We start from the raw sequence: 15,853 nt of genomic DNA, 5'->3' as shown, positions 1-15,853 counted from the left end.
CTACGCCCTCTTCTAGGATTTTTATGGTTTCAGGTCTCACATTTACGTCTTTAATCCATTTTGAGTTTTTGTGTATGGTATAGAAAGTGGTCCAGTTTCATTCTTATGCATAAAGCTATCCAGTTTTTCCCAACATCATTTATTGAAGAGACTTTTTCCCCTTGCATTGAATATGCATATTTTATATATCCATTCTACTGCAGCTGGACACTGGAGTCCAATTTTAGATATCTATAATAACCCTGCTATAGTCACTTTAATATATATTTTTGGTGACATGTTGAGATTTCTGTTGAACATTAGCCAAACTGATGGAGCAGAGTATGCATAAATTCAATCAACATTAGTAGTTTGCACAAACTGTTTTCCAAAGTGGTTATGACAATTAACACTCCCACCAACAGCGTATGATGGTTGCTAAACAACCTTGTCAATAAGCACTTAATACTGTAGTCTTTTTGATTTTAGCCATTCTGTTGGGTTTCTAGTAGCACCTCATTATGTTTGTAATTTTTATTTCCATGATGATTAATTAATTATCATTTCACAAGTTTATTGGCCATTTGAGTATAGTCTTTTGTTAGGCATCTCTTTGTCCATTTTTCTACTTGGGTCTTCTACTTTTATTGGTTTGTAGAAGGTCTTTATATATACTAGTCTTCACTTGATCATATGTGTTGTGAATATCTTAATCCACTCTACAGCATTATGTTTTTACTCTTCGGATGCCTTTTGATGAACCCAAATTCTTAATTTTAAGATAAATGATAGAATGTGTCTTGTAATGATGGCATAATTATCCATTTATTTAGGTACTCTTTAACGTCTTCAAATATGTTTTATCACTTTTTCCATTTGTAAGTCTTAGACATTTATGTTAGATTTATTCCAAGGCACTTCATATTCTTTTTAAAAATTTTTTATAATTAAAAAAAATTATTCATGATAGAGAGACAGAGACACAGGAGGGAGAAGCAGGCTCCATGCCGAGAGCCTGACGTGGGACTCGATCCCAGGACTCCAGGATTGTGCCCTGGGCCAAAGGCAGGCGCCAAACCGCTGAGCCACCCAGGGATCCCCCAGCACTTCATATTCTTAGATGATTATTTTATTTTATTTATTTATTTTTTAATTTTTATTTATTATTTATGATAGTCACAGAGAGAGAGAGAGAGGGAGAGAGAGAGAGGCAGAGACACAGGCAGAGGGAGAAGCAGGCTCCATGCACCGGGAGCCCGATGTGGGACTCGATCCCAGGTCTCCAGGATCTCGCCCTGGGCCAAAGGCAGGCGCCAAACCGCTGCGCCACCCAGGGATCCCCAGATGATTATTTTAAGTAGTACTTTCAAAAATATTTTCTACCTGTTTGATGCTGTTATATATAACAGACTGGAATATATAACTGGAATTAGTTCTTCTTTTACTATGTGGTAGAATATTCTAGTGAAGTCATATTTGTGGGAAGATTTCTGACTACTGACTCGATTACTTACATATATATATATATATACACACACACACACAGCCATTTTTTGTAGTTTTTATATCACGTGACTTTGCATTTTAAAATCTCTTCAGATTTTAATAATCTGTAGATTCTTTAATTTTCTATGTATACATTTGTGTATCACTTGTGGATATTTACAGTTTTGTTTCATCGTCTTAAATTTAATAACTTTAATTTCTTTTTCCTGCCTAATGAAGTAGGCCAAACCCTTGCTATCTCATGCTCAATTTCAAAGGGAAAGCTTTCACTGGTTCATCACTAACTGTAATATTGGCTATAGGGCTTAAAATTTATTTTTAAAATAATCTTTAACAGATTAAGAAGACCTTTTTTATTTCCAATTTGCTCTGTTTTTTTTTTTTTTTTAAGATTTATTTATTTATTTATTTATTTATTCATGAGAGACACAAAGAGAAGGCAGAGACATAGGCAGAGGGAGAAGCAGGCTTCTTGTGGGAAGCCTGATGAGAGACTTAATCCCAGGACCTCGGGATCATGACCTGAGCCAAAGGCAGATGCTCAACCACTGAGTCACCCAGGTGCCCCCAGATTTTCTATTCTTTATTAAGTTTCTGCAAGTTATACTTCTAGGAATCTGTCCATTAAAAAATACTGCAATTTAAAATTTATTAGCATAAAGTCTCTCATAATATTCAATTAATTCTTTAATGCTCTTAGGATTTAATGTGATATCCTCCTTTCATTCTGATATTATTTGTGCTTGCCTTTTCACTTATGATCAAATTTGCCAAGGATATATGTTAATTTTACTTGTCTTTTTGAAGAAGGAACTTATGGCTTTGCTTATTTTCTCTACAGATACTTGTTTTCTAATGTATTCATTTTTGCTTTTTATTTTTCCTTTGTTTCTTGAAATAGATGCCAAAACTCCCCTTTATGGTCTTTCTTCTTCCTCTCTCTTTTTTTTTTTTTTTTGGTATACACATTTTAAGGCTAGATATTTCTTTCCAAGTATTGATTTTGCCAAGTCCTCCAGGTTTTAACGTGTATTTATTTTATTCTGATTCCATAGTATTTTCCAATTTCTATGACTTCTTTGAGCCATGTATTATTTAGAATTATATTGCTTATATTTAACATAATTGTATTATAATCAGAAATTATATTCTGATTCTAATCCTTTGAAATTTAAGGTGCTATGTGGGCAAGTATATAGTCAATTTTTGTAAATGTTCTTTAAGGGTTTGAAAAAAGTGTTTCTGCAATTGTTGGATGCAGTATTTTACATCTGGCTTATGGGCAAGGTTTCATATCTATCTATCAGAAAGAGAGTGCGTACATGGTGGGGGGGGGCAGAGGGAGGAAGAGAATCTTCATCCAGACTTTCTGCTGAGTGGGGAGTCTGACACAGGGCTGGATCACCCAGGCACCACATGGGTCACGGTTTTTTTTTTTGTTTTGTTTTTAGAGATTTATTTATTTATTCATGAGAGACAGAGACAGAGAGAGAGGCAGAGACACAGGCAGAGAGAGAAGTAGGCTCCATGTAGGGAGCCCAATGTGGCACTCAATCCCCTGACTCCAGGATCACGCCCTGAGCCAAAGGCACTCAACTGCTGAGCCAGCCAGGTGTTCCATGGGTCAAGATTCTTTAATCATGTTGTGCAAATATCCCACATTTATTACTGAGAGGTATATATTAAAATCACATAAAATTATAGATTTTCTTTTAGTTCTGTCAAATTTTGCATTATATATTTGAGACATTACATGGACTAGAAATTTTGAATTATAATTTTCTGATGAATTGAATATTTTTAATACTATGAAGTAATCCCTCAGCTTTTCCCATAAAGTCTATTTTGTTCTATAATAAAACAACTATACCACATATCCATATAACACAATTATGCTTAGTGTTTGCATGGTATATATACTTTTCCACACTTTCACTTTCAACCTTTCCATTTCTTGGTATTTCAGGTGGACTCTTTTTCAAGGCCTTGATATGACTCCTGCCTACTATCTGTAGTCTCTCTACAACAGCAGAATCCAACAACTATTATTGAATATTGTATTAGATCCTGGGAATAAAATGGTGTGGAGTAAAGGATTAATATCAAGGATCAGCTTGATGTAGGACTGGTTGAGAATGACCTCAGTCTCGAAGGCTTGAATGTAACAGTTAAGATAAATGGAAAATATTATGTCTGCTTTGGTTGTGAAAGACCGCATCTAGGTTGGAGGCTTGGGGTCTGATGAGAACAGTATGAAAGGTGTTCATTATAAAGAATGATAGGAAAAAGGGGCTAGAGCTTCTATGTGTTACAATGACCTCCACTACACATAGCTCTCATCTCTGGCAGGGTACATAACTTATGTGGATGAGAGGGCAAAAGAGTCTGTGCATAAAAATAGCTCTGGATCTCCTGATGAGATGAAAACATTATACTCCTATAGTATACTGCTGTATACTCCACCATGTATCCCCTTATCCCCTCTCTGAAGCTAAGTAAACACAGCATTAGATTAAAGATGATTAAAGGCTAATTGCCAGTTTAAATCTGTAACTGCAGCTGTGATGCTCTAATGGTGAACAAGAAAGGCATGATCCCTGTCCTCAGCAATTACAATCTATTGTGGAAAAAGATAAGTAATCAGGCAATGAAAGATCTAGTATTTAACTCTGTGACAGGGACTGTACAGAGTGCTTTGAAAACCACCTAATCTAGACTTTTGCAGATCAGAAAGACTTTTATGGAGGATATGATTTTTAATTTTATAATTGAAACATTAGTAGAAGCATCATTAATAATCACTGAAATATTATTTGGAGAAGATGGAAGAGGGGTGTGTGGGTGGCTCAGTCAGCTGAGTGTTGGACTCTTGATTTTGCCTCAGGTCATGATCTTGGGTGACCTGAACCCAAGCCCATGATCACAGTGTCAAGGTCTGCTCTGTGTGGGGAGCTTAAGATTCTCTCTCTCCCTCTGCCCCTCTCCACCCCATGTGCACACTTAACCCTCTCGCTCTTTCAAAAAAAAAAAAAAAAAAGAGAGAGAGATTGGAGCTGGATGAAAGTAACCAGCATAGCTTACATTGTAGAGACCAGAAGAAAGTATGTCTAGAATATACTGTTGACATGAAGAGTGGGAAAAATGAAGTCAAAAAGGTAAAACCAGAGGTCAAATCTGGCTTTTCAAGTCATGTTAAGGAGTTGAACTTTATCTTATAAGCAAAAGGAAGTCATTACTTCTCAGCCTTTTGGCCGTGTAATATCTGTTTTTATCAGCAAAAGGAAGTCAATGGAAGTTTCAGCAATAGTGGAACATGATTACTCGTGTATTAGAAAGATATTTCTTTCTTGCTGGGTGGAGAATGAATTAGATGGAGGCAAGACCAATGGAAAACAAACCAATACCAAGGTATTACTGTAACCTAGGTGAGCGATGGGGCCTGAACCAGGGTACTATCACTGGGAACAGAGAGAAATGGACATAATAAAGAACAAATTAGTCTTGGACTGATAATAATTTGATATGGCAGTTAGGAAGAATTGGGAAAGCCAATGATGGCCTGGTTTATGATTTTAGTAGTTAGGTGCATGGTGAAATTGTTCCTTACGTTAGGATATACAAGAGAAGAAATACTGGAGGGAAAATATGGTGATTTCATTTCTAGATATGTTCAGAGTTGGAAGTGTCCATGAGATATCCAAGTAGAGATCTCTGAGAACCAGATGTTAGATATCTGGGTTTAAATCTTAGAAGAAAAAAATCTAAGCCAGAGAAACAGATTTATGAATCGCCATCATACAGAAGTCAAAGGGAATGGATTGTTCAAGGAATATGTCAAACACATCAAATAATGGGTAAGTTAGAACCTATACTCTGGCAGTGCATTGAGGCTTTTCCAAATTAATTTCCTTCCTTCCACAAGCACCTCTACCCCATACATTCTGATTCTCTTCTAGGATCTGTGCCAGATCCTACTAGTGACCTATTCAGTATTCATTCTGTTTTTTGTCTTTACAGAAGACTGATTTTATTGACCAACAATATGTCCAGCTATAAAAGCTTGATTTCTCAGTCTCTGCCGCAGCAAGAGGTAGCCACCTGACCTTAACAACTTTTTTCTATGCATATTCTATTATTAGTCATTTTTAAAATAAATACATACTTTTTTGCTCCTTGTAATTTTCACCTAAAATACTTTTTATTCTGATAATAAATTCCAAAGTAATCTGCTATAGGAGCATCATCATATCACAGAAGGAATATGAGGTTTGGAATAAAAAAGACCTGGGTTCAATTTCCAGCACTACTAGGGACTAAGTGAGAAACCCTGGACTAATTTTTTTTTTTAAAGATTTTATTTATTTATTCATGAGAGAGAGAGAGAGAGAGAAAGAGAGCAGGCTCCATGCAGGGAGCCCAACGTGGGACTCGATCCCGGGTCTCCAGGATCACAACCTGGACTGAAGGCGGCGCTAAACCGCTGAGCCACCAGGGCTGCCCTGGACTAATTATTTACCTTTCTGATGCTCAGTTATCTCATCTATAAAATAAAGATGGTAATTTCTATACAGGTCTGTCGGTATTTAGTAAGATAATAGGTAAGTCAATCTATATAAACTATATGAAAGAATATATACTACTCAGCACATAGCAGATACTAAAAAATGTCAGCTTTTCCAAGTGTGTGTACATAGTAATTTCCTTATACTGCTAATTTGTAGTAAAATGGCACAAATAAAACATAGCAGAATAAAATTTAAATAAATCTAAGTTCTGTTTTCAAACTGTTTATATAGTATGTTCTTTCTTACAAACCTTGAGGATTAAATTAGAAGGGAGAGCAAAATACTGATGTGTCATGTCTAGATATAATCTCCAGGAGACATCTACTTAGGAAGATTTTAAGCAATAACATTTTCTGAGATAATAGATGAAATCTCATCTGAGATATTTAGTTACTGATTTAGCAACCGGCTTAAAGAGGGTTCATGAACTTCTTAAAAGTTCTTTTAACCTATTTTCATGTATACTTTTTTTGTTGTTATTTTCTTACTTAAGCTATATTAGTATTTCTACTGAATGTGGCAGGCATATGATTTTAGTATTACCTTTTTCAAGGCCATCAAATTTAATAAATAGCATTTGGCTCTCTTTGGGAGATACCTGGATCACCTTGGATTTAATATAGTAAAGGAGAAATGTTATCAGTATTTTCTCCTTCAGGGAAGCTAATCTGGTTAGCAAGACAATCATCCTGGCTGTGACAGATACTTTTAAAGTGTTTATTAGGGCACCTGGGCAGCTTAGTCAGGTAAGCATCTCTATTTGGCTCAGGTTATGATCCCAGGGTCCTGGGACTGAGTCCCACATCAGGCTCCCAGCTCTGTGGGGAGCCTGCTTCTGCCTCCCTCTCTGTCTCTCATGAATAAATAAAATCTTAAAAAAAAAAAGTGTTTATTCTTTCCTTCTAATTGTATATCACCACTTATCTGTCTAGTCCCAACTCAACTATCTCCTTTCAGAAGCTTTCGGTGATCATCATAGGTAGAAACATACCTGTCATTTTACATCTTCACATGTACTTTTAGTTCACACTATTATTATATTTATTGCCTTGTGCTTTACCTTAGATAGTAGTTTTATATTATCCGTGTGAAATAAAACCCCTCTTCATTTTAAACATTTTATAGATGGGGAAATTCAAGAATAGGCACAGTATGAAATTTGTCCATGGATAACAAAGTGGCAAAAAATTGAGATTCCAAACTTCAAAAAATCAAGATTCTAACTCTCAAGCCAGAGTTCCTTTAGATAACGCTGCTTTTCTCTCCTTTCCCATTATTTCTAAGAGCTTGAAATTTACTGTAAATCTTGTCAAAAATTCCAAAACTTTTCCAATTACAAAATTCAAAACAATTTTTCTAAATTCCTGTACATAATATCAAACAGTGATATGAAAGAATGAGAGCAATACTCCACAAACTTAGACGAAAAGAAGGTTCTGAGAAAAAGCAGTTCTCTTAAGAATAATACCCAGAAACTAATTGGGAATAGATTTGTTTAAGCCATTGAGTATAAATAAAAAATATTAATTCTGGGGTGCTTAGCTTGTGAGTTGGTAGAGCATGCAGGTCTTGATCTTGGCGTTGTGAGTTCAAGCCCCATGTTGGACATGGAGCTTATTTAAGAAGAAGAAAATAAATTCTAATAACTTAACAGGACCACTGAAGATATTCTAGATTAGACTTTGGGGCAAAGGCCTCTTCAAATAAACCATTACATACAGTGAGAAGTACTACTGTATCACAATAGCGGGCCATCTTCCCTACCTCGTTTTTTAATATTAAAGGAAGTAATAGGGATCCCTGGGTGGCGCAGCGGTTTAGCGCCTGCCTTTGGCCCAGAGCGCGATCCTGGAGACCCGGGATCGAATCCCACGTCGGGCTCCCGGTGCATGGAGCCTGCTTCTCCCTCTGCCTGTGTCTCTGCCTCTCTCTCTCTCTCTCTCTGTGACTATCATAAATAAATAAAAATTAAAAAAAAAATAAAGGAAGTAATAATTTAGCTATATGCAATAAATATATTATATAATTCTATCCTGAGACATCTAAGCAGACTTCACCCTTATGTACATTACCACTGCTTTTACAATAAGTATATTTTTACAAGTCTATCTTCTTGACCAGTGAGCTCCTTGAGACCAGTAATCATGTTTTATTTGCTTGGGTTTATTAATATTAGTTATCATTTACTGACTGATTGCCATCTGATAGGGGTTTTTTTTATGCATTATCTCATTTATTTTTTAAAAGATTTTATTTTGATAAATAATTTAATAAAAATTAAATGAAATCTTAAAGAAAAAAAAAGGATTTTATTTTTATGTCATTATCTACACCCAACATAGGGCTTGAACTTAAAACCCCAAGATGAAGAGTCACATGCTCTACTGACTGAGCCACCTAGGCAACCCCATGTTATCTCATTTAATCTTCAGACAACCTCAGGAGATTATTACACCAATTTTAGAAATATAGTATAATGAGTTCTGTAAGAGTAAGAACCTCATCATTTTATTCACTAGTATCTCTCTAATGTCTAGTACAGCACCTGGCATATTGAAGGCACTTAAAAAGTGTTTGTGGAATAATGAAGAAACCAAAGCTTAAAGAAGTAATTTGTCCAGGGTATACAACTAGTAAGTAGAGAGATTCAATTTGAATCCAGGTCTGTGTGACTTTAGATCTTCAAATTTTTGCTTCACTGCCTCTCTATTTCCAACTTCCAGCTCATATCTGTTGAATGAATGAATGTCTTCTACCTTCAGACGACTTATTCACTTCACCCTACCATTCCTCCACTTCTCTCCTGAGAATCCCTAGAATATAACCCATAGCTCTAAGCTTTCATCCTCCTGCCCTTCCTATTAGCAAACATTTACCCTATCTACAGAAAAGAGAGTATGTATTACTGAAAAAATACATGGAAGTTGCAGCCTGGGAAGACAGATGAATAATTTATTACTTTTATTTCATAAACCGTGTAAAGTAGGTCTAAAACAGAACATGGAAAATTGATGGTCATAAACTTACAAAAATTATCCCAAATTTCCAAATTTTGTCTTTTTGTGCTCATGACTTTTCTTTCTTATAAAGACAAATAAGAAATTCACAAAAGCTGAAATATTCTTCATAGAAGAAACTTCCTCCTCTATATTGTCAATAAATCTTTCTAGATAAAGAGGGAATTCCATAATGACATACTTTAAGCTAAAAGAAACAGGAAAGTGAGGCTGTTCTCTCTTGTAACACCTACTTTCACCTTGTCTGTAGAAAAGCAAGGCATAATAATGTGGCTTTGGAATTCATTTTTAAAAAAGGAGATTTCAGTTAGATGACTATTATCTAGCTTAAGTTAAAAAAATTATAGGAACCCTTACTTTTTATATACAAGATAGTACAAGATAGTCTAAAACTACAAGGCAGGATCCCTGGGTGGCTCAGCAGTTTAGCGCCTGCCTTAGGCCCAGGGCATGATCCTGGAGTCCCGGATCCCACATCGGGCTCCCTGCATGGAGCCTGCTTCTCCCTCTGACTGTGTCTCTGCCTCTCTCTCTCTCTCTCTCTCTCTCTCTGTGTGTGTGTGTGTCTCTCATGAATAAATAAAATCTTTTAAAAATAATAATAATAAATTAAAAATAAAACTACAAGGCTTCTGATACCTCTGAAATATGTCCTTATTTATTTGTTTTTTTGTTTTCTAGTTTGTTAAAATAATTGTAATAGGAGTCAAACAAATCTAGGTTAAAATCTTGGCTCTGACTCTTAACTGTGTAACCACTGGGCAAATTTTTTTTTTTTTAAATTTTTTCTTATTGGAGTTCAATTTGCCAACATTTAGCATAACACCCAGTGCTCATCCTGCCAAGTGCCCCCCTCAGTGCCCACCACCCAGTCACACCAACCCCCTGCCCACCTCTCTTTCCACTACCCCTTGTTTGTTTCCCAGAGTTAGGTGTCTTTCATGTTTTGTCATCCTCACTGATATTTTCACTTATTTTTTCTCCTTTCCCTTTATTCCCTTTCACTAATTTTTATATTCCCCAAATGAGTGAGACCATATATGTTTGTCCTTTTCCGATTGGCTTATTTCACTCAGCATAATACCCTCCAGTTCCATCCACATCGAAGCAAATGGTGGGTATTTGTCGTTTCTAATGGCTGAGTAATATTCCACTGTATACATAGACCACATCTTCTTTATCCATTCATCTTTTGATGGACACCGAGGCTCCTTCCACAGTTTGGCTATTGTGGACATTGGGCAAATTCTTAATATCTCTGAGTTTATTTACCTTAAAATGTGAATAATAATCCCTACTTCGTAGGACTGCTGGGGACATTAGAGTCTGCAGTAATGGGCATAGATAGGGCGGGGCATAGGGCTAGGCACTGGGCAGCATTCAATTAACAATGGCTCTCTTTCTTTAGGGTCTGCTACCTTATTTTACTCTGGTTTCATTACGGGATGCAATTAAATAATTATTTTCTACAGCAAAGTTTCCTATGTTTGCTTTCTTCAATGTAAGTAACCTCCCACCTCAAAAAAAAAAACAAAAACAAAAACAAAAAACCTCATCAAACAGGGAGGAAATATTCAAGGAACTTTCAGTCTTTCTTTTCTAGAAAATAGTATCATAAAAAAGACTTTGTATTGTATGTGCATAAATGCTGGTTTTTTTTCTGCTTTTTTAAAAAATATTTTATTTATTTATTGATGAAAGACAGAGAAAAAGAGGCAGAGACATAGGCAGAGGGAGAAGCAGGCTCCATGCAGGAAGCCCAATACAGGACTCGATCCCGGGACTTCGGGATCACATCCTGAGCCAAAGGCAGACGCCCAACCACTGAGCCACCCACGCATCCCAGTTTTTTTTCAAGAGCAATGCTACACCTAACTACTAACAGCCAGCGGGCTTGGGCACTGGCATCCTTAAGCACTTGAGTTTGCAAACTCTGTTTTAAGCACTTCCACAGGCTATCTAACATTTTATTTTCAGAAATTGTATCAGCATATAATTTACCAGGAAAGGAAACAAAATGCAGGAGAACTATTGAACAATCAAGTGTGTAATAATTTTTTAAATTACCTGATGGAATATAGGCTCCTTTACCTTAAGGTAAACCTACAAAATATTAAAAGAAACACATGTGATTGAAGTGCATTATTGAGGGGGAAGAAAACTTATTCCAACAATTCTGCAAATCCCAAACCTCTCTTGCTTCCCTAGTCCTGCTACTTAGATCTGACCCAGTCCTGTAAACACAATCAGATTAGGTAGCATTAGCCCACAGCAGGGCTAATACCTACAGGTGGGTCTCCCCCACCTAGCTTTACCATGGGAAACTAAACATTTCAAAGCTATTGTGGAATACTTTGGCCTCTTGGCTTCTACATCAGCATCAAGGAGGGGCAACAGTAATTACTCATGAGAGCCGAAGAGATTCTGCTGAAAATGTCTGTAACACTTTTTCTACAACAAAGAACACTGGACTTAGAGACAGCAGTTATTTCAAACTCTGCCATTTACTTGCTATATACCTTAAGCAAGTCAGTTAACCAAAAGACTAATTTTTTCCTTATCTGGATAATGGGAATACAGTGGTAAGTAATGATAAGCTAAAATACATGAAAGTTTTTAGTTTATAATGCATGCTCAATAACTGAAAACATTTAAAACAGATTTCTTGTGCTCTCTTTTACTTTCTAAACCTCTAACTCACTCATCTAGATGTAGAACTCATCACCTAAATGCATTCCCAATTACACAAACCCTAATTTTAGGTTCCAATATCATGTGGGTGATTAAGTTCAATGCCTATTTAAGATTTAGCATGCATTTACTGTCCTATAAAAATAGGCCTTTAAAATGACATGGTAGAGAGAGATCAAAAGTCAAATCATAATCCTGAAATGGCTCCCATCACTTCAAGACAAAGTCCAAATTTCAAAGCTTTCCATGATATCACTCCTGACTTTCTGTCTGGCTTCACTGCTGTCCTCTTGTCCTTTTTTTCATCCTAGGCTCTAGAAGTACAGTGCTTCTGCATCTTTAAACATGCTGCTCTCTCTTTTTTTTTTTTTTTTTTAAGTCTATTAAGTTTATTTAAGTCTTTAAGTTTATTTAAATAACCTCCAGTGAGAGCTGAGCAGGCCAATTACTACCCCTTCCTCATAATACCCATTAACCAAGACAGAGTAAGCATACCCTGCAGCCAGCCTGCCAGCCACTCTTGTGAGGGACAAGGTGCCTCTCAGTGTGGTCGGCCCCGGCCCTGTCCCCAGCCCACAGCTGGGGGAGTGTCTACTGTTGAGCGAGGGTTTTTGATGGTCTCATCCACTGACACAATAAGGCAGGCGGCCTCAGAGGCTGCGGTCAGGGCACTGATGCGCACCATGGCTGGCTCCCACACAAACACCTCAAAGTTGTCAGCAATGTTCTCATTGTTGACGTCCACTCCATACCACATGCCCCCCTGGGCATGCTGAGCCCACAGCTTGTTGAGGATGTTTGTGGCATCAAAGCCAGCATTGTCACAACAGCTGACGTGGGATAATTTCCAAGGCCTTGGCGTATGCCTCGATCAACAGCTGCTGTTTTCCTGGAATGGTCCTTGAGTAATCCCGCAGATACTTAGAAAAGCTCCATCTCAATGGCCCCGCCACCAGCTACCACTGAATCATTCTTGATGGCCCTCCTGACGATCATGATGGCGTCATGCAGAGACTGCTCTGCCTCCTCCATAAACTGCTCAGCACCACCATGAAGGATGATAGTGCAGGTCTTGGCCTTGGGGCAGCCAGTGAAGAAATTGTACCTCTCGCCTCCAATCTGCGTCTCTTCAAAGACCTGGCAGCGGCCTAGCACATCAGCTGACAGAGCATTCACACTGGTTTGGATGGAGCCTCCGCAGGCCATCATTGTCCTCTTCAGATCCTCCTCCGGCACTCGGCCAGCACAGAACATGTCCCTGTCAGCAAAGTAGTAGGTGGCCACATCCCCAATGGGAAGTTTGGACAAGACGACTTTGGCTCCAGAATGATGGATCCTCTCTAACTTGTCATAGAGAATGTTCCACTCAGCATCAACAATTGCCTGATAATCCTCCACCGTGTGGACTCTGATTTCAGCATTATCTTTCTCAGCTTTCAGCTCAAGCTCAACATTTAAAAGGGCAATCATTGGATTGTTGTACTTTTTGGGTTGCATTTCAAACCCAGCATAAGAGAAAGTCTTCTTGAATGCAACACCAGCTACCAGCTGGGACTCCTCTAGAGCACCACCTTGCACCTTCTTGATTCCAATCATTTTAAGCTGCAACAACTCATCGAGCATTATCACTGCATCCACCACCATCTTAGCAAAGAAGGCTTTCTGCTGGGAAATCAGCTTAGAGCTCAGGGCGGTCATGGCACACTTCTCCAGCAGCTTCCTCTGTTCCACTTTATCTTCCTTCTTCACGGTCACAGCGATCTCTTTGATCTTGTTAACTGCCAACTGGGTGGCAGTGCGGAAAGCTCGGATGATGATCTGTGGGTGCAAACCTTCTTCCACATAGGGTTTCACCTGCTTCAGAAACTCTGCAGCCAGCAGGGTCACTGAGGTGGTACCATCACCGACCTCAGCATCTTGGGATTTAGCAATGTCCACTAGAGTCTTTGCTGCTGGATGGACAACATCAAGGAGTTTCAGAATTGTGGCCCCATCATTAGAAATTGTTGCTTTGCCTCGGCCATCTACAATCAGCTTGTCCATGCCATGAGGGCCTAGGGTGGTTCTTATAGCCTCCACAATCACCTGGCAGGCACTGATGTTACTTATAAGCTGGGGGATGCCCTGGGAGCTATCGGTCCCCTCTTTTAACAGGATAACTGGTGTGGGCATCATTTTGGAAGCTTATTCGGTGGCCCGCTACTCCTCCAGGCTCCTAAACATGCTGCTCTTTACTTTGTTCAGAAATCTTCCCCTGCTGGCAAGCATTCATCTTCCAAGATCCAGCTCAAACTATTCTTCTTTCTTGAAGCATTTCCTGGTCCCTTCTCCATTCAGCAGAAGCAGCCATTCACCCTCCTTTGTGCCCTCACTGACCATGTATAAGCGTCATGTAATTTACTGGTTTGCTTTTCTCTCCTACAAAGCAATAATTGCTTTGACAGCACAGGCTGTGCTTAGATATCTCTATATCCTCATTTAACGTAGTGCTGACCTCACAAAAATTTTGTATAATTTTACAATTTGGCTACAGGGTTTCTTATTCCTGGAGGAAGTTCCTACCCTCACTACAGTAAGAGCAGAATATTTCCTTTAAGCACCCTTAGAGCTTTAATAATAAGATATGCATGAGACACTATGTATCTGTAACTCTAAACTCAGTAAGGAAGAATGCTTTTCATATCTGAAATGTGTTGTTTCAAAATACTAACTTCCCTTTGTATAGTTTTATATTCCCATTGCTAGTAATAACAGAAATGCAAAAGGACATGTCTCTTAAAGACATTTTTTAAGGCAAATGAATTACCGAGTCCTTACCATATACCATGTATTAATTTTCGCAACTAACATGAAACATATGCTATTATTATCTTCATTTTACAGATGAGGAAATTTAATGCAGAGAGATTAAGTAACTTGCCCACGGTTCCCAGTTATCAAGTAGCAGTATTGGTCCAAGCTTGGATCTGACAGACTTCCAAGCCTGTATTTCTGACCACATCAGTTCTGAACTTGCAAAGGGGTCCAGTTTTGACCCTGCCACCAATTCTCCATATATACTTGGTTGGCCAGGCAAGTCACTAAAACTCTCTGTCTCTTCTTTTATACAATAATAAAACTTCCTTTCACATCTGAAACAAGAAAGACTAGAAAATATAGTGTAGAAGCATAAGAAAAGAGTATATTTGTTCTTTCAAGCTCCTATTCACCTTCTCAGCTCATTGATATCTAACCTCTGCCTCTATCATTATATTGCTGACAGTATCCTTATTATGGTCATTTGGACTTTTAATTGAAATTTTTATGGGTCAAACTTCAATCTTTATTTTACTCATCCTCTCCAAGGCAACTAATGCTATAACTTCTTCTAGAAATCTCTTTGTACTCTATGATATCGGACTCTCTAATTTTCCTGCATCTCTCATTACTTGTTCTAGGTCTCCTCTGCTGGCTCCATTTCTTCTACCTGACCTTCAAATGTCAGTGTTCCCATGTATAGCATGGTAATTATAGTTAACACTGGGTTGAATACTGGCAATTTGCTAAGAAAGTAGATTTCAGGTGGTCTCATCTCTCAGTCTCCACTCACTCTCTCACTCACACACACACACACACACACACACAGGGCAACTATGTGAGAAGATAAGTTAATTAGCTTGCCTATGGTAATCATTTCACTCTGTATATCAAAGTATCATGTTATAGGCCTTGAATGTATATGATTTAGGGTAAAGTATCATAACTGTACTCTCTTGTTTATCTCTCTTAAAAAAAAAAGTGTTCCATAGGGTTGCATCTGTGGCCATCTTAATGGTTCATGCTATCTCTGTGTCAGTTCATCTATTCCCACATTTCTAGTACTACCTTGACCCTGACAATTCTCAAATCCATATCACATGCTTAATGTTAGAAACAAAATAGGACTTACTGTGGTTACTATTAAACTGAACAGAACTAAGATAAAAAGTAGATGGTAGTTTACAGAGTTCTTCATTTTGAAACATTCGAACCTTTAAAAAGACAGAAAGAAATTTGTTTTAGAATATATGACTAGTAAAACAAATAGAATGCTATTTTACCACTTGTATATACAAG

The 15,853-nt window shown here is 37.8% G+C and overlaps 1 protein-coding gene, 1 long non-coding RNA gene and 1 pseudogene across 14 annotated transcripts in view; 1 reads left to right on the top strand and 2 right to left on the bottom strand.

Moving 5' to 3' along the window:
- The window catches only part of LOC144294940 (uncharacterized), a 57,229-nt gene extending 53,197 nt beyond the window's left edge, over positions 1-4,032 (top strand). The window contains exon 3 of the long non-coding RNA XR_013362290.1: positions 3,452-4,032. This is a non-coding gene — a long non-coding RNA (uncharacterized LOC144294940). The remainder of the gene's footprint in view (positions 1-3,451) is intronic.
- ACER3 (alkaline ceramidase 3) overlaps positions 1-15,853 on the bottom strand; it is a 158,521-nt gene that overhangs the window by 40,917 nt on the left and 101,751 nt on the right. For 11 of the 13 annotated variants that reach the window (XM_077867159.1, XM_077867158.1, XM_077867161.1 and 8 more), the window contains 2 exons: positions 15,687-15,768; positions 11,135-11,170 (listed from right to left, as the gene is read on the bottom strand). In XM_077867159.1, the coding sequence (XP_077723285.1) occupies positions 11,135-11,170; positions 15,687-15,768 (118 nt within the window). Of the gene's footprint in view, positions 1-7,814; positions 7,999-11,134; positions 11,171-15,686; positions 15,769-15,853 lie in introns of all 13 variants that reach the window. The other 2 variants (XR_013362289.1, XR_013362288.1) reach the window with 1 other exon arrangement.
- LOC144294936 (T-complex protein 1 subunit eta pseudogene) lies at positions 12,142-13,954 on the bottom strand (annotated as a pseudogene).

Source organism: Canis aureus, chromosome 23 (genome assembly GCF_053574225.1).
Source record: "Canis aureus isolate CA01 chromosome 23, VMU_Caureus_v.1.0, whole genome shotgun sequence".
NCBI classification, from domain to species: domain Eukaryota; kingdom Metazoa; phylum Chordata; class Mammalia; order Carnivora; family Canidae; genus Canis; species Canis aureus.
The sequence above is the reverse complement of the archived record's forward strand: the minus strand, read 5'-3'. Positions and strand labels throughout refer to the sequence as shown.